Source organism: Lactuca virosa, chromosome 4, assembly GCF_052849685.1.
Source record: "Lactuca virosa cultivar CGN04683 chromosome 4, Lactuca_virosa_CGN04683_v6, whole genome shotgun sequence".
Classification (NCBI taxonomy): domain Eukaryota; kingdom Viridiplantae; phylum Streptophyta; class Magnoliopsida; order Asterales; family Asteraceae; genus Lactuca; species Lactuca virosa.
This window is the reverse complement of record NC_136429.1, coordinates 201,415,935-201,437,980: the sequence shown is the minus strand read 5'-3', so window position 1 is coordinate 201,437,980 and position 22,046 is coordinate 201,415,935. Positions and strand designations below refer to the sequence as shown.

At 32.1% G+C, this 22,046-nt stretch overlaps 1 protein-coding gene across 1 annotated transcript; it reads right to left on the bottom strand.

Annotated features, from left to right (window-relative positions):
• Nucleotides 1-1,853: 1,853 nt before the first annotated feature.
• On the bottom strand, nt 1,854-2,366 carry LOC145105506 (uncharacterized). The gene has a single exon (XM_079042598.1). The coding sequence runs from the start codon at nt 2,364-2,366 to the stop codon at nt 1,854-1,856; it is 513 nt and encodes a 170-aa protein (XP_078898724.1).
• Nucleotides 2,367-22,046: the final 19,680 nt, after the last annotated feature.

Below are 22,046 nucleotides of genomic sequence, written 5' to 3'. Positions count from 1 at the left end.
ATGTGTCCTTACTGTAAAACATTAAGAATTTGATTTTTGGCGATTTTTACAAAACAGTTGCGCAAACAGCATTTTTTCTGTAACCACTAGTTTTGCATTACATGATCAAAGGTCTTAAACCCCACGATAAATCTGGGGAAAAATATTTTAGAAACTTAACACATCCATCCCAGAAGGTATAAAGTTTCATTAATTAAAACCCCATATAAATTTCTACACAAATTCTCGAACTTCCAGCTACATTTGGAATTCATGCACTAGTTAGTGCTACATTTCAAAACTTGTTGGGGTTGAATACCCCCATATTGCTCCGAATTAATTATGAATCAGTTTGTTTTATGAAACCTAATGTCTTTAAGAGATGTTCTATAAAACCTCAATTGCTTAAACAAAATCCTTATTTTTCTACAAAAATAAGAATTTAATGGCCATAAATTCAAAATAATCGTTTAAATGTGAGATAAAAATATGCAAAATTGTATAACTGATTTATTCACAAAATAAGGATTCCATATAAGTATTTATACAATTTGGTCACTGTTTGGTATTTTATTCAGATTTTTTATTGAATTAGAGCATGAATTTACAAAACCAGGTCATAGGACTCAAGATCTTGAACCAATATTTTTCCCAACTTTAGAAATGTTATTAGAACATGTAAAAATTAATTTGTCATTTTGTTCCAACGTTTTACTATTTATTTATATTTTTTCCTATTATTTAGGCATAAATTGAAAATAAATATCAAATGACCTTCAAAAACTATTATAAAATTTCTAGGCACTAATACCCTATTTTAGAACCATAATATAAATTTTTATAATTTTTGGAGTTCATTTTCATACTTTATGGATTTTTGAACACAAGGCGACATGAATTAAGTATTACTAATAATGAACCGAACAAATTTTGAGCACTTTGCGACACCACTAGTTGGATAGGTAGTTCTTAGATTATGGTTTAGTGAATTTTATCTCACCTGAAACTATTTTTTCTGTAGGGCACTAGTAGAAATCGATCTCTACAACACTGAACCGTGAAGCTCGAACCGCAAACTCTCCCTAGTGAGTATTCACAGCCCCCTTTTTACTATTTTCATGTTTTGGGGTGGAAAGCATGCTATTATCTTATAAACTATCATTACTATTTTATGAACTTGCTAAACTTTGTTTTACGAACTTTCGGAGCCTTGTTTTATGAACTTATTGAACTTAAAACGATATTGTTTTATGAACTTATTGAACTTGGAACGATACTCTTTGATGAACTTTGTGTTATGAACTCGTGCTATGAACTTTTGATATGAACTTTGTGATATGAACTCTATGTTATGAACTTTGTATGTTAAGTCCACGAGAACCAAAGTACAACCTATTAACTCGTACTCGATCCTACGGTCTTATGGATAACGCTATTTGGGGTAGACGACCCCCACTCGCCGAGAACCACGAGTGCATATTTCCGTGAATTGAAATCATGGGAACCGTGGACATGATGGAATGGGGCAAGAACAGTCGTTAGGCTTGGTTGTGAACATAGTGCTTTGGCATTCAACACTCATTTTGAGTTGGAACTTTTGTTGAACAAATCTATATTTTCTTACTGAAAAGATGTACCTTTATAAACCTATGAACTCACCAACTATTTTATAGTTGACCATCATTTTTGCATGTTTTTCAGGAAATGGTCAGTGATCCAGTTTAAGACGCCACAATGATTTATGTTTATTTCTCTTGTTATGTACTAGACTATTTAGTATGGAACTAAAATGTAATATTGTTTTGAATATGATGTAAACATAAAATGCTCAATGATTATGGTTGGTAATACTATTTACCTTGTGTTATGAGACCTTAGCATGTCATCCTTTGTGTTTCCGCTTTAACGGGGTATGACAAATAGGTCAATGTGGTATCTGTGTTGTTCAAATGATAGGTCAAAATGAACTGATCATAACTAGCTGGTAGGGAGTTAAGGACCAAATCAATAGATTGCTCCTGATCGAAAGTCACATTGAGTTTTTCCAACCTCTCCACATATCTCTGCATCTTTTGCACATGAGCGCAAACAGATTCTCCTTCCTTCAGCTTACACGTCATTAGAGACTTGACGACTTCATACCTTTCTTTCCTTGATTTCTTGTGAAACGTTTCAGCAAGATCCAAGATTATTTCGTACGGCCAATAGTCTTCATATAACTTTTGTAGCTTAGGTACCGTGGTTGCAACCATTACGCAAGCGGCCTTAGTGGCATCGTCGGTGTGCTGTTTGTGGATAGCTAATTCTTTAGGAGTAGCAGTCGACTCATCAATCTCAAGAAGAGGTTTCTTGAGAACATACTCTTTGTTCTCATAGCGAAGAGTCATCTTTAGGTTACGCATTTAGTCCATGTGGTTTGGGCTAGTCAGTTTTCTTTCGATAAAATCACTGTTTCTAGACATGTATAATAAGAGAGATAGTTTTAGTTGGTTGATATAAGTCCTTAATATTTTAACCCAAATTAATATTCAAGGCTAGGATCCAAAATACAATTCGAAATTAACAAGAGGGATGTCATAATCTAATTACAAATTTATTAAGGTATGTAAAACGATTCACCAATTTCCATTTAATATGAAATTCTTAATTCATTTGAGATTCATTGATTCATATCAATAGCATGTTTAATCTCTGATTATGTTCTTCGATTTGTGACTGGGATACTAATGATCACAAACAAGAAGTGAATAACCATGCAAATCCGCTCGACAAACTCGATGTCATTTATCATCTCAAATTGATGTGTCGGTAAACAACACACACTCCATCAACAATAATAATTTTCGAGTTGTTCCATAATTTCAACTTTATAATCCCAAATTAGTGTGTCAGTTAACCACGCATGCTCCACTAACGACTTATTAAAGAAATGATGTGCATTTTCATGGATTAGCATACATTTCACATTTTTACCTAAAGTAACTAGAGTGGGATTTTAAAAGAAGGTTCTAGTACTTTATATCATCTTACTTTTAGTGAGATTATGTCCAATCAAACTCGTTCAACTAACGACCCTCCACCACACAAAGGAGCGATGGGTGAAAAAGGACAACCATTCAACAGTCATTTTATAGGCCGCTTCCTTTTACTCCTCTTATAGCATGACTTCGTGAATGAGACCTACTATTTATTCGACTGACTTTTCTTATACATATAGTATTAAACGTTTTAATATATATATATATATATATATATATATATATATATATATATATATATATATAATAAGGTGTATTTTAAAACTTTTTAAAACACAAGGTTTAAATATTAATTATCTAAATTAATCATATAATTACTTAATCAGTTTAAACCTACTATGGATTTTATTATTATCTATTCAACTAATCTTATAATTAAATTTATTATTTAATCCATAAGGATAATTTTATTTAATTAATTCTATAATTAAATCCATAAGGATAATTCAATTTAATTAATCTTATAATTAAAAATAATCTATTCCATGATTGTCTCATAATATTTAGGGTTTTTTTATTTAGTCATATAAATCATTCAAAATTCAGATTTCAAAATCACTAAATTTAACCCTACTAATTAGATTAGGCAGATCGAGGCACAGAAAACGAAAAAATAGAAAAGCACGCTGCGTCTTTTGCAAAAAAAATTGTTCGATTCATCTCATGCACTTTCAATGTTACACAACAAAAAGATCTGATACTAATGATATTTTTTACAGGTTATAAATTCATGTACATACAAAAAATCATTCAATAATTAAAGGGCACATGCAACCTTTGATTTGTTGAAGTAAACAAATCACTTCAATCCCATGTAGTTGTTGGTCTTGGAAAACTTATCACCAAAAGGATGATGTCGCTAATGGCTTGTACCCAAATCCTAGAACTAGAAGACAAAAGGAAAGGAGATGTGAGAATACAAATTTCAGTTATCCTTTTTGGATCTTCAAGTGGCCAAAAAAGATAGGATAAAGGGTCCTCTTTATAGCTGCTTAGGAAACCCTAGACACCCTAATTTGAAGATAGAATAATAATATTTCAAACCAGGTAATTATCTAGTTTCATATTTATCTAAAAGATGTGTCCAGAAACCCTAAAGGGTTCCTCAAAACTGTCCACTCTGTGGAAGGTTTTGGAATCTTTCTCTTGTTCAACTTTTGAAAAATTACAGCTTATTAACCCCAAATTAATTCCAAATTAATGTTGATTAATTCTTAATTAACTATTCCTATTTCTAATTAATATATTAATCATATAATATATTAACAAATCATTTCTTACAATTTATTAATCACATAATAAACTAATAAATTATCATCTCTCTACAAATGTCATTCTAACCAAGTTCTAGTTATGAGGGCAACCTAAAAAGGACTTTGAAAGACCCCTTTCATACTTAACATTATTACTACTCTAGACATGCTACATGCATATTCATAATATAATTTACAAAAGTCTGGATACAAACCAACTATTAAGATTTTTACAAAGTTTTATATATTATGTATCTTCCCAGGAATTTATACACTAAGTACAAAAGTAGTAATATTATATATTCTACATCTTCCAACAGTACATGACTATACTAGATGCTTATCACCTGCAATAGTTAAACACTGAGAGGGATAAGCGGGTGACGCTTAGTGAGTTCAATAACATTAGTTTTACTTATTTCCAACTTAAATGTTATGTTTTCGTTAATTTTGATAATTAAATTTTGATCGGAATCTCATAAGACTTCCAATACTTCCCAAATGATTCTAAACATAGTTTGACTTCAAATCTCATAAAACTATCTTGTTATAACTCAATGCTCAAAACCATATAATATTTAATAATATTCATTTTTAAACTAACAAAACACGATAACTGAACATGTATGTTACAAATACCTCCTCCTTTTGAGGATTTCGTCCCGAAATCACAACGATTTAAACAAATGGGGATATTTCGCTCTTATCTCATTCTTATTTTCCCAAGTATAATTTGGGCCTCGATGATGTTTCCAGTTAACAAGCACCAACTCCATTTCTTTATTACGTAGATTAGTTGTTCTTTCGTTTATGATCTCTTCAGGCTCTTCTACATATCTTAACTTATTATCTAGTTTCACCTCGGATAACAGAACCGTTTTGTCATAACTTATTATCAAACATTTACGCAGATAACTCACATGAAACACATCATGAATACCTGCCAAATTTTCGGGCAATTCTAAACGATATGCTTGCTTACCAATTCTCTGGATGATTTTGAAAGGCCAACAAATCTGGGACTCAATTCTCCTTTCTTCCCGAATCACATAATTCCTTTCCAGGGGGATACCTTCAGCATTACGAAATCACCCACCTGGAATTCTATAGGTCGTCTTCTCTTTTCTGTATAGGACTTTTGTCGATCCTGGGCCGCTTTCATTCTTTCTCGTACAATTTGAATCTTATCAGTGGTGTCTTGAATCATTTCAGGACCACCAAGGATTTTTTGTCCTACATCACGCCAACATAATGGAGTACGACATTTGCGCCCATATAATGCTTCATATGGCGGCATTTTGATTGAAGTGTGGTAACTATTATTATATGAAAATTCGATAAGAGGTAAGTACTTATTCCAATTACCACCGAACTCCAAGACACATGCACGAAGCATATCTTGTACTATTTGGATTGTTCTCTCCGTCTGACCATCTGTCTGGGGATGATAAGCTGTGCTGAGAGCAACCCGTGATAAGGTCTTCACTTTTGTTACAACAACAACTCGAATGGTCATATTCTAATGACCATAGATTTCATAACGCAAAAGACACACAACAAAACAGACTCTTGTCTATATTAGTCTAATACTATCACGGAAGAAATCTTCCTTCATATTTTAATATGATGTAATATCTCCATAGTAGGTAGCATTTCTAGTTAATGGTTCTTTAATCCTTTAATGAAGGCTGTTATACTGCTATCGACTACCTCGACCATCACCTTCTTCAATCTTCCGACTGAAGTTACGTCACTACACAGAACATATTTCTCTGGCCCAATCAATTCACTTCGCAGATCTATATTAGTGAGACTCGATTCTTTATGACCACTAAGGTCTAAACGAAAATCATTTTCTTAGTCATCACCGAAACGAAGGTAATGATAGAAGTCAATTGTCACTCTGTATATTTATATACTAATTCCAAGCATCATGTATAAGGTACAAATCAGCTCATACCACACCACTCGAACTGCATACTACATTACAACGTTAGACAATGTATTGGCCTGTTGAGTCTGAAAACTCTATTTTCCTTTTCTTTAATCTTAATTGAATTCTTCTTAATCTTGCACAACCTCAATTTTGATATCACTGAAGTATTTATCACTATTTTCAGCTCTTCTAACTTAGTAAACAATCACTGCTTCAATTCGGTCAACGGTGGAACATCTTCACCGATTATGCCAAAACATTCATCTCATCCGAATGTATTTCAAACACACAACATTCCTACAAGTGTGTTATTATTTCATCAAACATAGTTTGAATGTATAACACCACTCTATAGCTATTAATACACTATTTACCGTATCACTTGTTAGGTTTTATTTTACGATATCCCTCGACCGTTTATATATGAAGTTATCGATGTCAACTATCGTAAGTCTCCTTATCATCTTGAAAAGTTTCATGCCGAGAATGATATCAAAGTTGGGCAAGGAGATAGGAATCAGGTTAACAAGAAAATTTATATCCTTCTATTTCTATGACACAATCTCTATAGATTTTATCAGCTATTGATACACTTCCCACGATATTTACATGAAACGGTTGGGCGAGTGCATAGTAAGCAATTTGAAAAGAATGCGCAAATTCATGAGACGCAAAAGAATCTGAGGCATCAGAATCAATTAAGATGTGAGCAGGTCTAGAATTAACGAGAAATGTACCAGTCACAACATTCGGGTCCTCGCGTGCCTCCTTTGTGGTAATATGAAATGCTCAGTCTTTAGCTTTTGGCACCTCCTTCTTTTTAGTTGAAGTACACTCGGGCCAACGGGTTTCGTGTGACCCTTTTTTCCACATCCATAGCAAATCACCGGTCCTTTTTTGTTCTGCATTGACCCTAGTGATTCTTTCCACATTTTCGACACGATGGTGACTGAAGAGAAAAAGATTGTGACCTACCGCGGCCACGAAAGGTATTATGAGATTGTACTTGTCTGCTAGGATCAGATCGAGACGATGGAATATAAGAAACAGAAATAGTTCTATCGACACATGGATGCTTCGGAAGAGAAAGAGTGGCACCACGTATCTCCAAGTCGTGCTCGCGCTTTCGGGTATATTATTTATCTTTTAGCACATATTAGCATATAAGGCATCTCCCTTAAAGTATGCTAGTGCACACTATAGCAAGTGAGGTATTCAACCCAAGGCATGCTATAACAATTCAATTAGCATATAATATTAATTAAGGCATATACCCTACTTAAGTCTTTCCTATGGTTTGTATCCATATACTCACAATGAATTCTTTCATATATTAAACTTCCGACAGTTTAAGTCTAAATACCAATCTGTGGTATTTAGTTCACTTAAACTACTGCTCTGATACCATGATTGAAAGACCCATTTCATACTTAACATTATTATTACTCCAAACATGCTACATGCATATTCATAATATAATTTACAAAAGTCTGGATACAAACCAACTATTAAGATTTTTACAAAGTTTTATATATTACATATCTTCCCAGGAATTTATACACTAAGTACAAAAGTAATAATATTATCTATTCTACATCTTCCAACAGTACATGACTATACTGGATGCTTATCACCTGCATTAGTTAAACACTGAGGATGATAAGCGGATGACGCTTAGTGAGTTCAATAACATTAGTTTTTACTTATTTCCAACTTAAATGTTATATTTTCGTTAATTTTGATGATTGACTTTTGATCGGAATCTCATAAGACTTTCAATACTTCCTGAATGATTCTAAACATAGTTTTACTTCAAATCTCATAAAACTATCTTGTTAGAACTCAATGCTCAAAACCATATAATATTTAATAATATTCATTTTTAAGCTAACAAAACACGATAACTGAACGTGTATGTTACAAACTTTAATTTTAATTACAAGTATATACAAATTTAGTGATGAGCTTAGACATCCTAATCCAACAAAAACTTGTTAAATCCACTCATAAGAGCATTTTTGAGTGAGATATATTTAATCATATTCGATGTTTGCATACAGATCTATGTGTCCACCATATACTCCAAGCATTCAATGGGATGTATATTATACTTTTAGTTGATAAATATACATGTTTTACCTAGGTATACTTCATGAGACTGAAGTCTGAAACAACATTCAAAATGATTGAATTCATTAAATATATTAAACTATATATCAAGTAACTGAAAGATCTATATGCCCAAGAGTAATTATAGAATGATATTGTTAGATAATTTATAATCCTAAAGGGTCACACTAACAACAAATTGATGCAATTATATTATTTATAAGTATTTGATCCTTGATAAATAAATATAATTCTTGTAATTAATTGAAAATTATTTATTTCATGAAATATTAATTTTCAATGTTAAGTATCATAACATATCATAATATATTATAAGGTATGATTTATTATGTCATGTATATCTTTTTGGACTAGAAATAATTTTGTCTTTTAGCTAATTGGATAAAGGCTTATAACTTATAAAAGACTTGAAAGTTTTTTTTATAAAACTTTGTCTTCTTTTGTGTAGAAAACCGTAAGTACATAAGATGATGGAAAATTTCTTCTTTTGATTATTATAATGCTAGGAACATGCTTCTAAAGTTGGGCAAAACATAACCATGAAGCATGGGTCTTAAAGTGTTAAGACCCATGGGGTAAATGCATAAAGTAAAGGGTTTAGAAGCTAGTTTTCTTTCCTTCTTTCTTATCCATAAAATCCATAATTTCCATGCTCTCCCTCTCTTTCTCTCTAGTTCTTCTTAAAGGGTTAAGAAAAGGAAGAAAAAGATGATACTTGGATTACTCTCTTTTAAGGCAAACTAGTTTCTTTGTCTTAAAAGCTTAAGAGATTCTTATATTACAAAAAGAAAACTAGTATCTTATCAAGTTGGCCACATGTTGGTGGATACTTCTAGAGAGCTCTTGTTTTAGATTTTCATGCCATCTTCGTAAAACTTCCAACCTCCCATGAGGATCAATGTCTTTAAAGGTTGTTAATTTTTTTTCTATGGTTGTTTTAATATTTCTAACTCTTGCGAAATGATCCTTTGGTGGGAATAAAACTAGTTTAATTTTTATCCGTTGCATTGTTTATGTTTTTGAAGCTATTTTGAATAAAAACCCAATAGTAACATGTGATGATAATCAAATGTGGCCATAGAACATGATTTAAATAATGTAAATTAGATGATTTTCTAAAATCCAAAGGGACTGAACATAACTTTTTTGCACCTTATACACATCAAGAATAGTGTTGTTGAAAGAAGAAACAAAAGCCTTTATGGAGCGACCTGATCAATGCTTATATTTGTTGATTTTCATTGGTGTTCTTAGGTTGAAGCAATTGCAAATACATGTTTTAAACATAACCAATCTTTAATTAATCATAAACTAAATGTTACTTCTTATAAAGCTATGAACAAAAAAAAAACTGAACATCAATTTTTTTCATATTTTTTGGTGTCGCTAGTTTATAAAGAATAACGAAGATCATTAAGGAAAGTTTGAATCAAGGTTAGATGAAGGGATTTTATTAGGCCACTCTTTTAGATCAGCATCTTATTATAATTTAAACAAATGTACTAGAGTAATCAAATAAAGTACCAACATCCACTTTGGTTCGTTTTATGGCAAGAAACTAGATCATGTACATTTTGGTCATCAAAAGGTTACACATATTGTTCACAATCTAGTTCAACATGTACCTACTCCAAACTTTGATATTGATCTTGACTTACTTTTTTTCCCTCCCCAAACAATTTACGATTATGAAATACTAAGAGGGTGTTTTTTTTATAAGAAAACCTCTTCGGACCTCTTTTCGTTGTGTTGCGTAAAACAAGCGCAAAAGTTGGGCTATTCCAATCGTTTATTTTTTAAAAGTCTTCTAAATAAAAACGTTCGCCCATGTGCTTTTTGGTGCAACAGTGGACTAAACACTTCAAACCTCTTCTCAACCTTAAAAAAACACAACTAAAAAAAACACATCACCGCTTTCTCCGCCCTCTTCCTTTGACCATCGTTCCTCCTTATCTACTACTTCTGATCGTCGGCCTCAACCGAACCCTTCGTCAATGTAGATCTCTTCTTGTCTGCGCCCAATCGAACCCTTCAGATCATTGACAAACGACATGTATGTTCCTCGGTTCTTGTTTTCAGTAGTTTAAAATCAGTGAAATCAATTTTCTTAACTACATCAATTTGTTGAACTGAAATCGATTTATAATCGGTTTTCTGGTATGCTAAAATCAGTTTTATTGTATGTTGATTTCTGTTTAAATTATTTTCCACTTCCGATCGATTTTGCTCATCTGCTTCACCTTTCATATATTTTTCTGATTTGGTAACATGTTTGTTGATGTTGTTGATTTCTGGTATGCTCATGTTTGTGTGCTAAAATTGTACTATTGTTTAATCCTTGCTGAATTGCTTTATTTTTTCTGATTTTCTGGTATGTTGACTTTTGGTATGCTCATATTTGTACGCTGAAATAGTATTACTGTTTAATTCACGCTGAATTGTTTTTTTTTTCTGATTCTTGTATGCTAAAATGGTTGCTAATTTGTGTGCTAGAAGTTCTTGTGTGCTGAAAAATATCATATTTGTGTGTTGAAATGTAATTATTAAGTTCTAATTTGCTCATATTTATGTTGATGGTTGGTCAAATTGTAACACCCGCAGATTCGGGCTAGTCAACTAAGATATAATAAACATTAAAAATGATTTTAGGATAAATAATCTTAACCAAACAAATAGTTAGGGTCAACAATTTTAACCTATTTGATGAAATAAAGAAGAATTATAAGAATACTATATGTTTCATGATTATTATAATATAATAAAATAGCAAAAATCAATCGAATCGTCCGTAAATCGTAAAAATAAGTGCGCCAAAACATATATATATATATATATATATATATATATATATATATATATATATATATATATATATATATATATATATATATATATATATATATATATATATATATATAGAGAGAGAGAGAGAGAGAGAGGAAGGATCACTTGAGAACTCAAAGTTTCCCGAGAACCCGAGAACTAAAGGTGGAGCATTGGATCAAAAAAAAGGATGGTCAAGATGCAAGGTGTCATTCTTGTAAATAATCAGAAAACTAAAGAGGCAGGGGCATGCTAATTAAATGAGATCAAGGGTATTATTGGAAACAAATATATCTGATTTACTAAAAGAGAAAACAAAATATCACAACTGAGACAATGTCGACTGCGTTCTTCTCAAGCGATCCTAACCTTTTTCGATTCTTCGATTATGGTGCCGATGATTCATCCCCCCTACATCAGATCATCCACAAAAATTGAACGAGAGCTCTCCTTCCTTCATCCTGTCATCGCATCGCATCCATATGTTGCCTTTTCGCTAATGTTCTTCCTCGACGTTAGGTGGTTTCCGATGATTCACTTTTGATCCACCATCAGATGGCTTCCCCTGACATCCTTGTTGTTGTGATTTGGCGTGATTTGGCACAACAAAAATCAAACTCACTGTTAATCAACCGCAATCATTGTCGATTTTAAAAAAAATCAATACAGATCTTTATCGGTAGTGATTGATACAAGCGCATCTAAATCCTCTGACTTTTGCAATCAATTTTTTTATCTCCTGTGACCTTGTAATCGTCGGGATCAGTCACCGGTGTACGGGTTGGAATCACTTTCTATTTCTAATTTTTTTTTATTCAATTGTGTTGCCGATTTGCCGATCATAATGTAATCGGAGATGAAGAAAAAAGAAACTCGAATGTAATCGCCACCCTTTTAATTTTTAGAGTGAGAAAAAAATCAACCACAAAGATGGCTTCACATGCGCAGGACCAGACGTGTGCGTCGAAGCTAATCTCGTGCACTCAGTACGTCAACGCCACCACAGGGGAAGAAATCGTATAAAGAAAAATCGTGTTCTCATCACTCTCCATTGGTTTCTCCTTCCAACGACGCACCGGTGCTCCACCAATATCACCACCATGTAATTAATCTAGTATCCTCAACATCGATCTAGTCTTCAGGTTCGATTTTCTTCTTTTATTGCATTTGATCTTTTTCAGGTGTTGATTTCAATATAAATATTGAATCGATTTGGAAGATCTATATGAATCCTCCACCGACGATACACTCATTGACTCCATCGTTATTGAATTTGAGTTCAATGAAATCTAAATGATGATCAAATGAAACTCCATCATCGCTCTTAATCTATCGATCCAAATTTGCAATCGATTATTGAAACCAATTATTAGTGAATTAGCTAAAGTTGTCATAACTGCATATGTTGATGTGAAGTTTGAGAGTGTAACAGGCTAACAGTGAACGGTTTCTTTGATGACCACATATAGTGCTTCTTAATTTGAAGCATATCTTCAAAAGTTGTTCGTGGTCTTTGAGATTGTGCTCTGAATCTAATCTTGAAACATACCTGAGTGTTGTGGTCTGTGCTATTCTTGTGCTTGGTATTAGTTGGTAGGAAGATGTTAACAACACATCAACATGATTAGTACTACCACCCAAACCCATGGATATGAATGTAGACCTCCTATCAAAACCCATATTTGAATCTTTCATAAGATATAGCCCCACCCCACCCCACCTCACCTCACCTCACCTGACTTGTTATATACATTCAAAAGGGTACACTTGAATCAGACTCGAGAGATGAACTGAAAAGAAAAATCCAAGAAAACATAGGGGTAGTTATGGGATTTTAAATGGGGATGTGAACAGTATGTTAAGGGTGGTGGAAGTCATGTAAATGTGCATGAAAGAAAGCATGTTGACTGCTGATATTGAAGCCTGCTACAAGTAATTTTATTGTAAGGGATAATGGAATTGCAGCCCTAGGTACATGAGGTGCACCATTAATCAGGTGATACATGTTGTCTTAATTTCTTTCATTTTCATCTACTTTTCTTGTGAAATGTTTTAATGTAATATTGATTTTGTTGTTGTTTGTTTAGATTCCTTGGACTTCAGATCTTTTATACACACCTGGCATGCAATTGGCTTTATTAGTTCAGCCATTTGATTTATATGTATTAATTAATTAATACATATAAATTAAAATATCACATCTTCATTTGATTTCTATACATCAAAAAACAGTATTCACAACTTATAAATCATGAGCCAAAACACCTAAATCAACTAACAATTAAAATTCTCAGTTTTGGACCCAAAACAGCCACTGTTTAAAGCTTTTTTTAGCACACTTGAAACCTGTATAACTTCCGTTTTTATTTCATATTCCAGAAGTTCAAACTTTTATCTTTTTAGAATGTACTTTTGAAGGTCCAAACGATTTTTATACAATTTTATATGATTTTTACAAAACTACCTATCAATGCAGCTAAATTCTGACCAGCTGGTGAAAAATGTGGTTTTCACCTAAGTTAGAAGCAACAACAGGTTATGGAAAAATTAATGGATAAACTATATTGAAAATGGAAACTTTGAAAGTTTACGGATCATTAATTCGATTCCTATTGATTTTTCTATAATTTTTCCAATACAGGGACAGATTTGTAATTTTTGCTGAATTTTCCAGCTTTGGATTTCAAAGGCTTTTTGACCACTTAACACATTAACCCATCACTAAGAACACCCATAAGGGTAAACATTAGCCTCTTAACAGACGTGTCATGTCAAACAATAAAAATATCAATCCCACTCACAACCCACTCATCAAGGTACAAAATATTTGGTGGAAAACAAAGTAGGTTGCACAAATAGGAGCTTGGATTTCTTCCACCACCAATTCTCATAGAAGGACTTTGAAAGATTGTTTTGAGGCTTATTGGGTGACTCAAAACATGATTTAATCTAAACAAACAACAACAAAATCATGAGCACTCTTGTATTTATTTCTTTTCTTTCTCTGTCTCTATTGTTGGTTTGTGAGTATGCAGAAAGCAATTTTTCTGACTCCTTGGACATGCTTGAGGATAAAAGTTTAAAAATAGAAGATGATTCTGACTTGCCATCATGGTCAGTTGATAAACATGGTGTCAGGGTTCTTATGAATGTTGATAGCTTTGGTGCTGTTGGAGAAGGAGTTTCTGATGACACAAAGGTGAATATACATATATAGTCTTTCTTGAGTGTATTGATGGAGTCATTAAGGGGATTCTTTTTATTTTCATGTATGTTACATAACAGGCCTTTGGACATGCATGGAAGGAAGCATTTTTTACAGATTGCATTCATGGGAAGCAGTGCAATATATAATGATATATGCATGAGAACTCAACTGTAAAAATGGAACAACAAGACTCGGAAGAAGAACAAGGATCTCCATGTGGATATGATTCAAAGTGTCATCCAACAACTATTCTATCAGGTCAATCATAATTGATAATGGTTCATGTTCGAATTTTCTTAAATTTTTGTATTTGTCTGAATCATGGTGTGACGGTTATAAGTAAATCACATGTAATTCATATGTGAATTACATGTGATTCACATGTAAATCACAAGTAAATCACATATGAATTACATGTGATTCACATGTAATTATGAATTACATGTGATTCACATGTAATTATGAATTACATGTGATTCACATGTAATTCACACATGATTAATATGTAAATCACATGTAATTCACATATGAATTATGTTTGATTCACATGTAAATCACAAGTGATTCACATATGAATTACATGTAATTCACATATGAATTACATGTAATTCACATATGATTCACTTGTGATTCACATGTAAATCACAAGTGAATCACATATGAATTACATGTGATTCACATGTAAATCACTAGTGAATCACATATGAATTACATGTGATTTACATGTATATAATATCTAATTCACATATGAATTACATGTGATTCACATGTAATTCATATATGATTCACATATAAATTACATGTAATTCACATATTAATCACATGTAATTCACATGTAAATCACAAGTGAATCACATATCAATTACATGTGAATCACATGTAAATCACAAGTGAATAACATATGAATTACATGTGATTCACATGTAAATCACTAGTGAATCACATATGAATTACATCAATATGCACACATGCATTTTGTGTGAGTGGTCTTTGTTAATTTTTTTTTTAATTTTCTTGTGAATTTCGGATTTGAATCTTAAAAGATACAATCACATGTGAATATCACATTATATAATCACATTTGAATCTTACAAGATATAATCACATCTGAATCTTACATGATATATACTTGTGCATTTTTTTGAGTGATCTTGCATTAATCAATTTTTTTTTTAATTTTCTTGTAGGTTTTGAAGAATTTGTTGAAAATATCGAAGAGGTGAAAAGTGATAAATTGAAGAAAATATGGAAATGTTGATATGAAGAAATGATAACACTATGAATCTTTGTAGTTTTTTTATATTTTATTTTGTATCGAATAAAATACTTGTATTATGTTTATAGATTGAGTAATAAAAATGAGATTTTTTATAACTTACTTACGAATATTATAGTATAAGAAATATGCATATATACATTTGAAAAAATATGCATATATGCAACTAAAACGTTGATTTTTTTTGTTAAAAAAATGCAGTTTTTTTTGAAAAAAAAAATGCAGTTTTTTTGAAAAAAAAATACAGTTTTTTTCCAGAAAAAATGCAGTTCTTTTTTAAAAAAAGATTCAGTTTTTTAAAAAAATATTTTTTTCCATTTTTTTTAAAATCCATATTTTTTGAAAAAAATTAAAAAATCTCCATTTTTTAAAATAATCGAAAATTATTTTTTTTTAAAAAAAATAAATCCGAAATTTTGAGTTATTTTGTTAATTTTTAGACATTTATATTAATATATTAATTAACACAAAAAAATTAAACATTAAATGAGATTGGTAAGATAACGATCATGTCCTTAACGAATTACTTTTGATCCAACGCTCCACTTTTAGTTCTCGGGTTCTCGGGAAACTTTGAGTTCTCAACCAATCTCAACCATATATATATATATATATATATATATATATATATATATATATATATATATATATATATATATATATATAGAGAGAGAGAGAGAGAGAGAGAGAAAATACATGTCTTCCCGATCTCGAAAATATAAATTTCGTCGAAATCCGAATCCGTATGAATTAGATATGATTTTTATAAGATATAAAAGTCAGCCGCGCACAAGCAATGTGTGACGTAAAAAGCTACGAAGAGAATGGTTGACTTTAAGCTAATGCCACCAAAACAAAAATCGTAGTACTCCTTAAAATAGGAATTTTGAGAAAAAGAATGCCAAAAACGGAGTCCGTATGAGAGAGTTATGATTTTAGCAAAATTATTTAATGTTATAAAAATATGGAAGAAAAATAAATTCAAAATTAGACGACGGAGTCTAAACGAAAGTTGTAGATCTCGTCGATAGCTACGTGTGGATATAAAGAACGTTAAAAACGGAGTTCGTATGAATGAGTTATAAATTATAATAGCATATTTACGTATTAAAATAAAGTATAAATCATATATACGTATATATATATATATATATATATATATATATATATATATATATATATATATATACATATGTATATATCATTAGAAAGGTATCGACGATGCGGTCGTTATAAGACTAGTGTTGAGTACTTTCGACATTAGTTTAGTACAAATATTGTTAAATCTATTTAAAATAGTAGCATAAAGGGGTTTTTAGTCGTTTAAATAACTATAAGGTCATTAAGTAACTATAAATGGTAGTTTTTGAAAATTCAGTTACTATAAATAAGAGGCTCTAGGCTCTCATATTTCTTGCACCATTCTCTTGCTTCAAGAGTATTTCTCTTCTTATCCCCCAAGCATTTCGGACCCTCGTGATTCGACCTCTCTTTCTGTAGTTTTAGTATAGTAAGGTGAGCGCTGAAGCGCTACAAGAATCTTTCTTAGAAAGATTCAGCGACGAAGTTCTGCCCCTGCAGAGCCCGACTCCTACATAAAATCCCCTTGTAAGTAAGTTATGCTTACCCTACTTCAAGTATAGATTATGTTTAAACTTAGTATTATAATAAATATATGGGATAATATTATGACTTATATAAGTGTCGTTATAATGTCTTTTTAACTACTCGAGGTACAGGGAATCCAGTTTGAAGGGTCGTCTGGGTTGTTGGATTTCGGAAGTGCTTTAATTCCAAAATGGTCATGCCCTCCGGAGTTTCATGTCTGGCCCCTGTCTGTACATAGTAGTTGAAAAGTATTGTCTAACGCTTATATAAATAATAATACTAAGACTAATAATTAGTCACGAGAAACATTAGACTAAAATCTAGTGTTAATAATACTAGGTTTTGTCGAAGGAAATATACTGTTAAGAAGCGGAGCGCTGTCCGAGTTTGGAGTCATCACTTTAACAAGTGAGTGCATAGTTACTTTCATCTTACACATAGATATGAAGTATTTAATATAAATTACATGCTATGTGTGCATATTATCTGTGTACTTAATATTTATGTTGGATGAACAAAAATATACATGTTTTAATTGTTTTAAACTATATATGTATTTTATACCTATAATTATGATGGGTAAAAGATGGGTAGATTAAAGATGATATGAATGATGAGCGATGAAAAATGAGATGAATGATGAGCGATGATATATGAGTGGTAAAAGATAGTGAGAAGCGATGACCCAAGCGATGACCCAAGCAATGACCAAAGCGATGGTCTCGTCATCTAGCAGAGTATATATGACAACCACGGACTAATCTAGACAGTCCAGTGGAACACTAGCAGGCTCGCAACCTGTAGGTGTTGTGAACGATGTGTTCACCCGGTGTACTCTAAAAACCCATTGACATGTATTGGCGGGTGGACTCCCTAAAATAATATTGTCAATAAATGAGATAAACCCTGGCAGCTATGAACTTAGCGCATGTTAGATGAACCCTGACAACTATGGACTTAGTGCCTGTTATATAAACCCTGGCAACCATGGACTTCGTGCCTATTCCTTAGGAAAATCCTTAGGAATAAATAATGAGAAATAGACGATTCTTAGGGAAGATACTTAAGAATAAAGAAGATAATGGGGATGAGTAATTGGGTTTATTGTTTGATGATTAAACATAAGAACTTTATTATTGTGGGTTGAAAACCCTATGTACTCACCAGGTTTCCCAACCTGACCCACTAAGTTTATTTGTACCACAGGTGTCGATACAAAGCTACATTACACTGAGAGATTAAAGGTGATGTAAATCACTAGTGTAAAAGAATGTAAGGTCTGTTTATGCTTATGTGTCTGTATTGACGATGACATCCCAATGTTTTAATATAAACAAATACATTTCTTCAGAAATGCTTTGATGTTTTCTGGGAACAAAATTCCACAACATTGTTCTTTAAAAAGGATACTCTGATTTTAAAATAAGCATAAATAAATTTTTTAAAATGACCGTGAATTTGGGGATGTCACACAAATCTTATAAGGTTATCATTTTTTTGTTATTAGCAATGGGAGATAAACATACATGGACCAATGAACAAATAAAATGTTTATTGCAAACGTGTATTGAAAAAGTACACAATATGGGTAGAAAAGGATTGAGTATGCACAAACACACATATAACAAGTTAGGAACAGTTATTAAGGGAAAGCATGATGTGGGTTTGACTCAAATACAATTGAAAAATGCCTATAATAATATTAAAGCCAAATACACAAGATGGCTATACTTGAAAAACAAAACTAGCAACCTTTACGATCCTCAAACAAACACTTTTAACTTAACAAACGAGGAGTGGGAGGACTTTAAAAAGGTATATATATATATATATATATATATATATATATATATATATATATATATATATATATATATATATATAACATTTACTTATAGAGTTAGCAAATATTCTTATACTACTTTTTGTTACATTGGGTTTAGGGATATCTGAAGGCCGTTTCCTTGAAAGTTGGTCCATTGTTGTTTCTAGAGCTTTGTGCAGACCTCTTTGATGGAAACAGTGTCACTGGTAACCTCAGTTGGACCACAACTGAAGCAACATTGGGACATGGATCATCTTCTTTCCATGTCCCGCCACTTCATCTTATGGACATTAACATAGATGATGATGATTACTTTTACCATCATACTAATGAGCCTTTTACTTAGCCACCACCTTTTGTTGCTCAACCTTCTGCTCCTTCACCTTCTGGTGCTTCACATTCTTCTGCTTCACCTTCCAATAACCCCAACAAAAGGGCTAAACCCTCAATTCCTAGAGCTTAAGCTCCTACTGCCTCACCTGATCCACCTTCAAGTGTCTCACCTAAAGCTTCTATTACTGCTGACGATTTAGCACTTGAGATGCAGAAAGCTCTACGACATTTAACTCAAGGTCCTACAATTCCTCAATGTTTAAAGAAGTGAGAGTTGCTTGAGTTAGGTTAACTAGACCCTCTACGCTTTACTGCTTATCACATTTTTGGAGGGACCATAAATATAAGAGAGATGTGGATAAATTTTCCTAATGATCTGCAGATATTAAGGGGATGGATCCTGATGACGACTACAAGTTTTGGAGTATTAAAGGATGGAAAGATTGTCCTTTAGGTTTACGTGCTTGTATTGTTTAGGTTTAATTGCATATGTCGGAACTACTTGGTTATGTTTTTTGCTACTTTAATTTGGTTAATGTTATGTTATTTGGTACTTGAATTTTATTTAAAGTTATGTTATTTGGTACTTGAATTTTAGTTAAAGTTATGTTATTTTCTACTTTATTTTTGTTAATGTTAAGTTATTTGGTACTTAAATTTAACATTATGTTATTTGATACTTGAATTTTATTTAACGTTACGTGCTTGTGTTGATTAATAGGTTCATAATGGATCAAAGATAAAACGATACTTCTCTTGATTCTAATGTACTTCTATGTCCACTATTTTGGATGAGGGGTGTGAAACGAGTGCGGGACAACGATTCAAAAATGACGGGACATGAATATACATTAGATTATTGGAACATAATCATCTACAATGTGTTGAAGTACTATGTATGTCTCATGAATCTTTTGTCCGAATATGTTGTCATTTTAGATTAAATTGCTCGTTAAAGGATAGCAAACACGTATCGGTCGAGGAAAAGATGGCTATGTTTTTTATGATGATCGGTCATAACCAATGTTACGTGATTATCAAAAAGATATTTCAACACTCAAAGTAAACAATTCATAAATTTTTTATGAAGTGTTGGACAAAATGATGCTTTTCACAAAATACATTATAGTACCGACTACTTTTAATCTGAACCCAAACATTCCAGTGACATAATAGGAGGCTACGATGGGTTTTCAAAGAAGCAATTAATGCACTTGATGGCACTTTGATACAAGATGTTGTCCCTGCTAAGAAACAAGATTTATATAGAGGTAGGGGAAAAGGCAATTGCTACCAAAACATTTTGGAAATTTGTGACTTCAACATGATGTTTACGTTTCTTGTGGCCGGTTGGGAAGGGGTAGCACATGATTCTAGAATATTATCTGAATCATTAGCAAATCCACATGCACCATTCATGTTTCCACCATCATGTAAGTTTATGGTTATTTGAATAGTTTTATCTTATTTTAAAACTAATTGATTTTTTCATTTTTATAGATAAATATTAGCTTTATGATGCCGCATGTGCACACACTCGAGGATTTATGGCCCCGATCGTAATGTGAGATATTGGCTTGGGGATTTCCGTTAAAGACGTGCATTAACAAATAAAGAAAAATTTAACCATGCGCATGGAAAACTTCGGAACTTCATTGAGCGTGCTTTTGGTGTTTTGAAAGCACGATTCCCTATATCGAAGATGATGGCACCTTTCTCATTGATTACACAAAGAAACATTACCATTGCATGTTTCACACTTCATAATTTTATAACAAAAGAGGGACTGAGTGATGAGTATTTTGCACGATACGATGAACCAAATGTCTCGTTTCGAAATAGCAATGTGCTTGTTGTTGTTGATGATGATGATTAAGATGATGTGCCAACAAATGGTACTCTAGCGGACCATAAATATATATCTCAGTTACAGGATGAAATTATTGATCAGTTGATGCAGAATATAGAATGAGAATTATTAAAATTTGGTTGTATGAATTTTATTTCAAATTGTTATTGTACAACTAATGGTTGTATGAATTTTATTTCAATGCTTTAAGACTATAATTATTAAAGTTCCGATGTTGAAAAGTTATTTTCAGTTTGTAAAATCAGTTTATCTAAATTTCAGTTTATTGCAGCAGTCTATAGATGTTAAATAACAAACAGGCTTCTTATTACAAGTTGTAGCCGTTTAGTCCACCTCTTCTACTGTAGAGGGTTGTAGAGGTGGTCCGCAGACTTAAAAAATTTTCGCTTCAAAAAAACGAACATCTAACTAATCCAATTGTTCCTATAGGTCCTCAATCCACAAAAACTCTTTCAGTGCATCCAGAAATCCACAATAAATCCCAACAAGATTTGTTAACCTAACCATTCCTACTAATGGTTAGGCTGATGGGGAACTACCATCTAATAGTTTACCTTTATACATTCCATATGAATCTATCCAAAACAAGCTAATTTTATCTATGACATCAATTTGGGGGGAACATATCATTTTTTTATGACTTTATTTTTGAATGAATTATGATGTCATTTGAAAATGCTCAAACTCTGAAAATTCTTTTGTTTGATGCTTTTGATATACTTGTGAAAATTACCTTTTCCCATCTGCATTGTTCATCTTTCTAGGGT

Excerpts from the sequence above, each read along its gene's own strand:
- LOC145105506 (XM_079042598.1), bottom strand. The coding sequence starts at position 2,366 with ATGACTCTTCGCTATGAGAACAAAGAGTATGTTCTCAAGAAACCTCTT.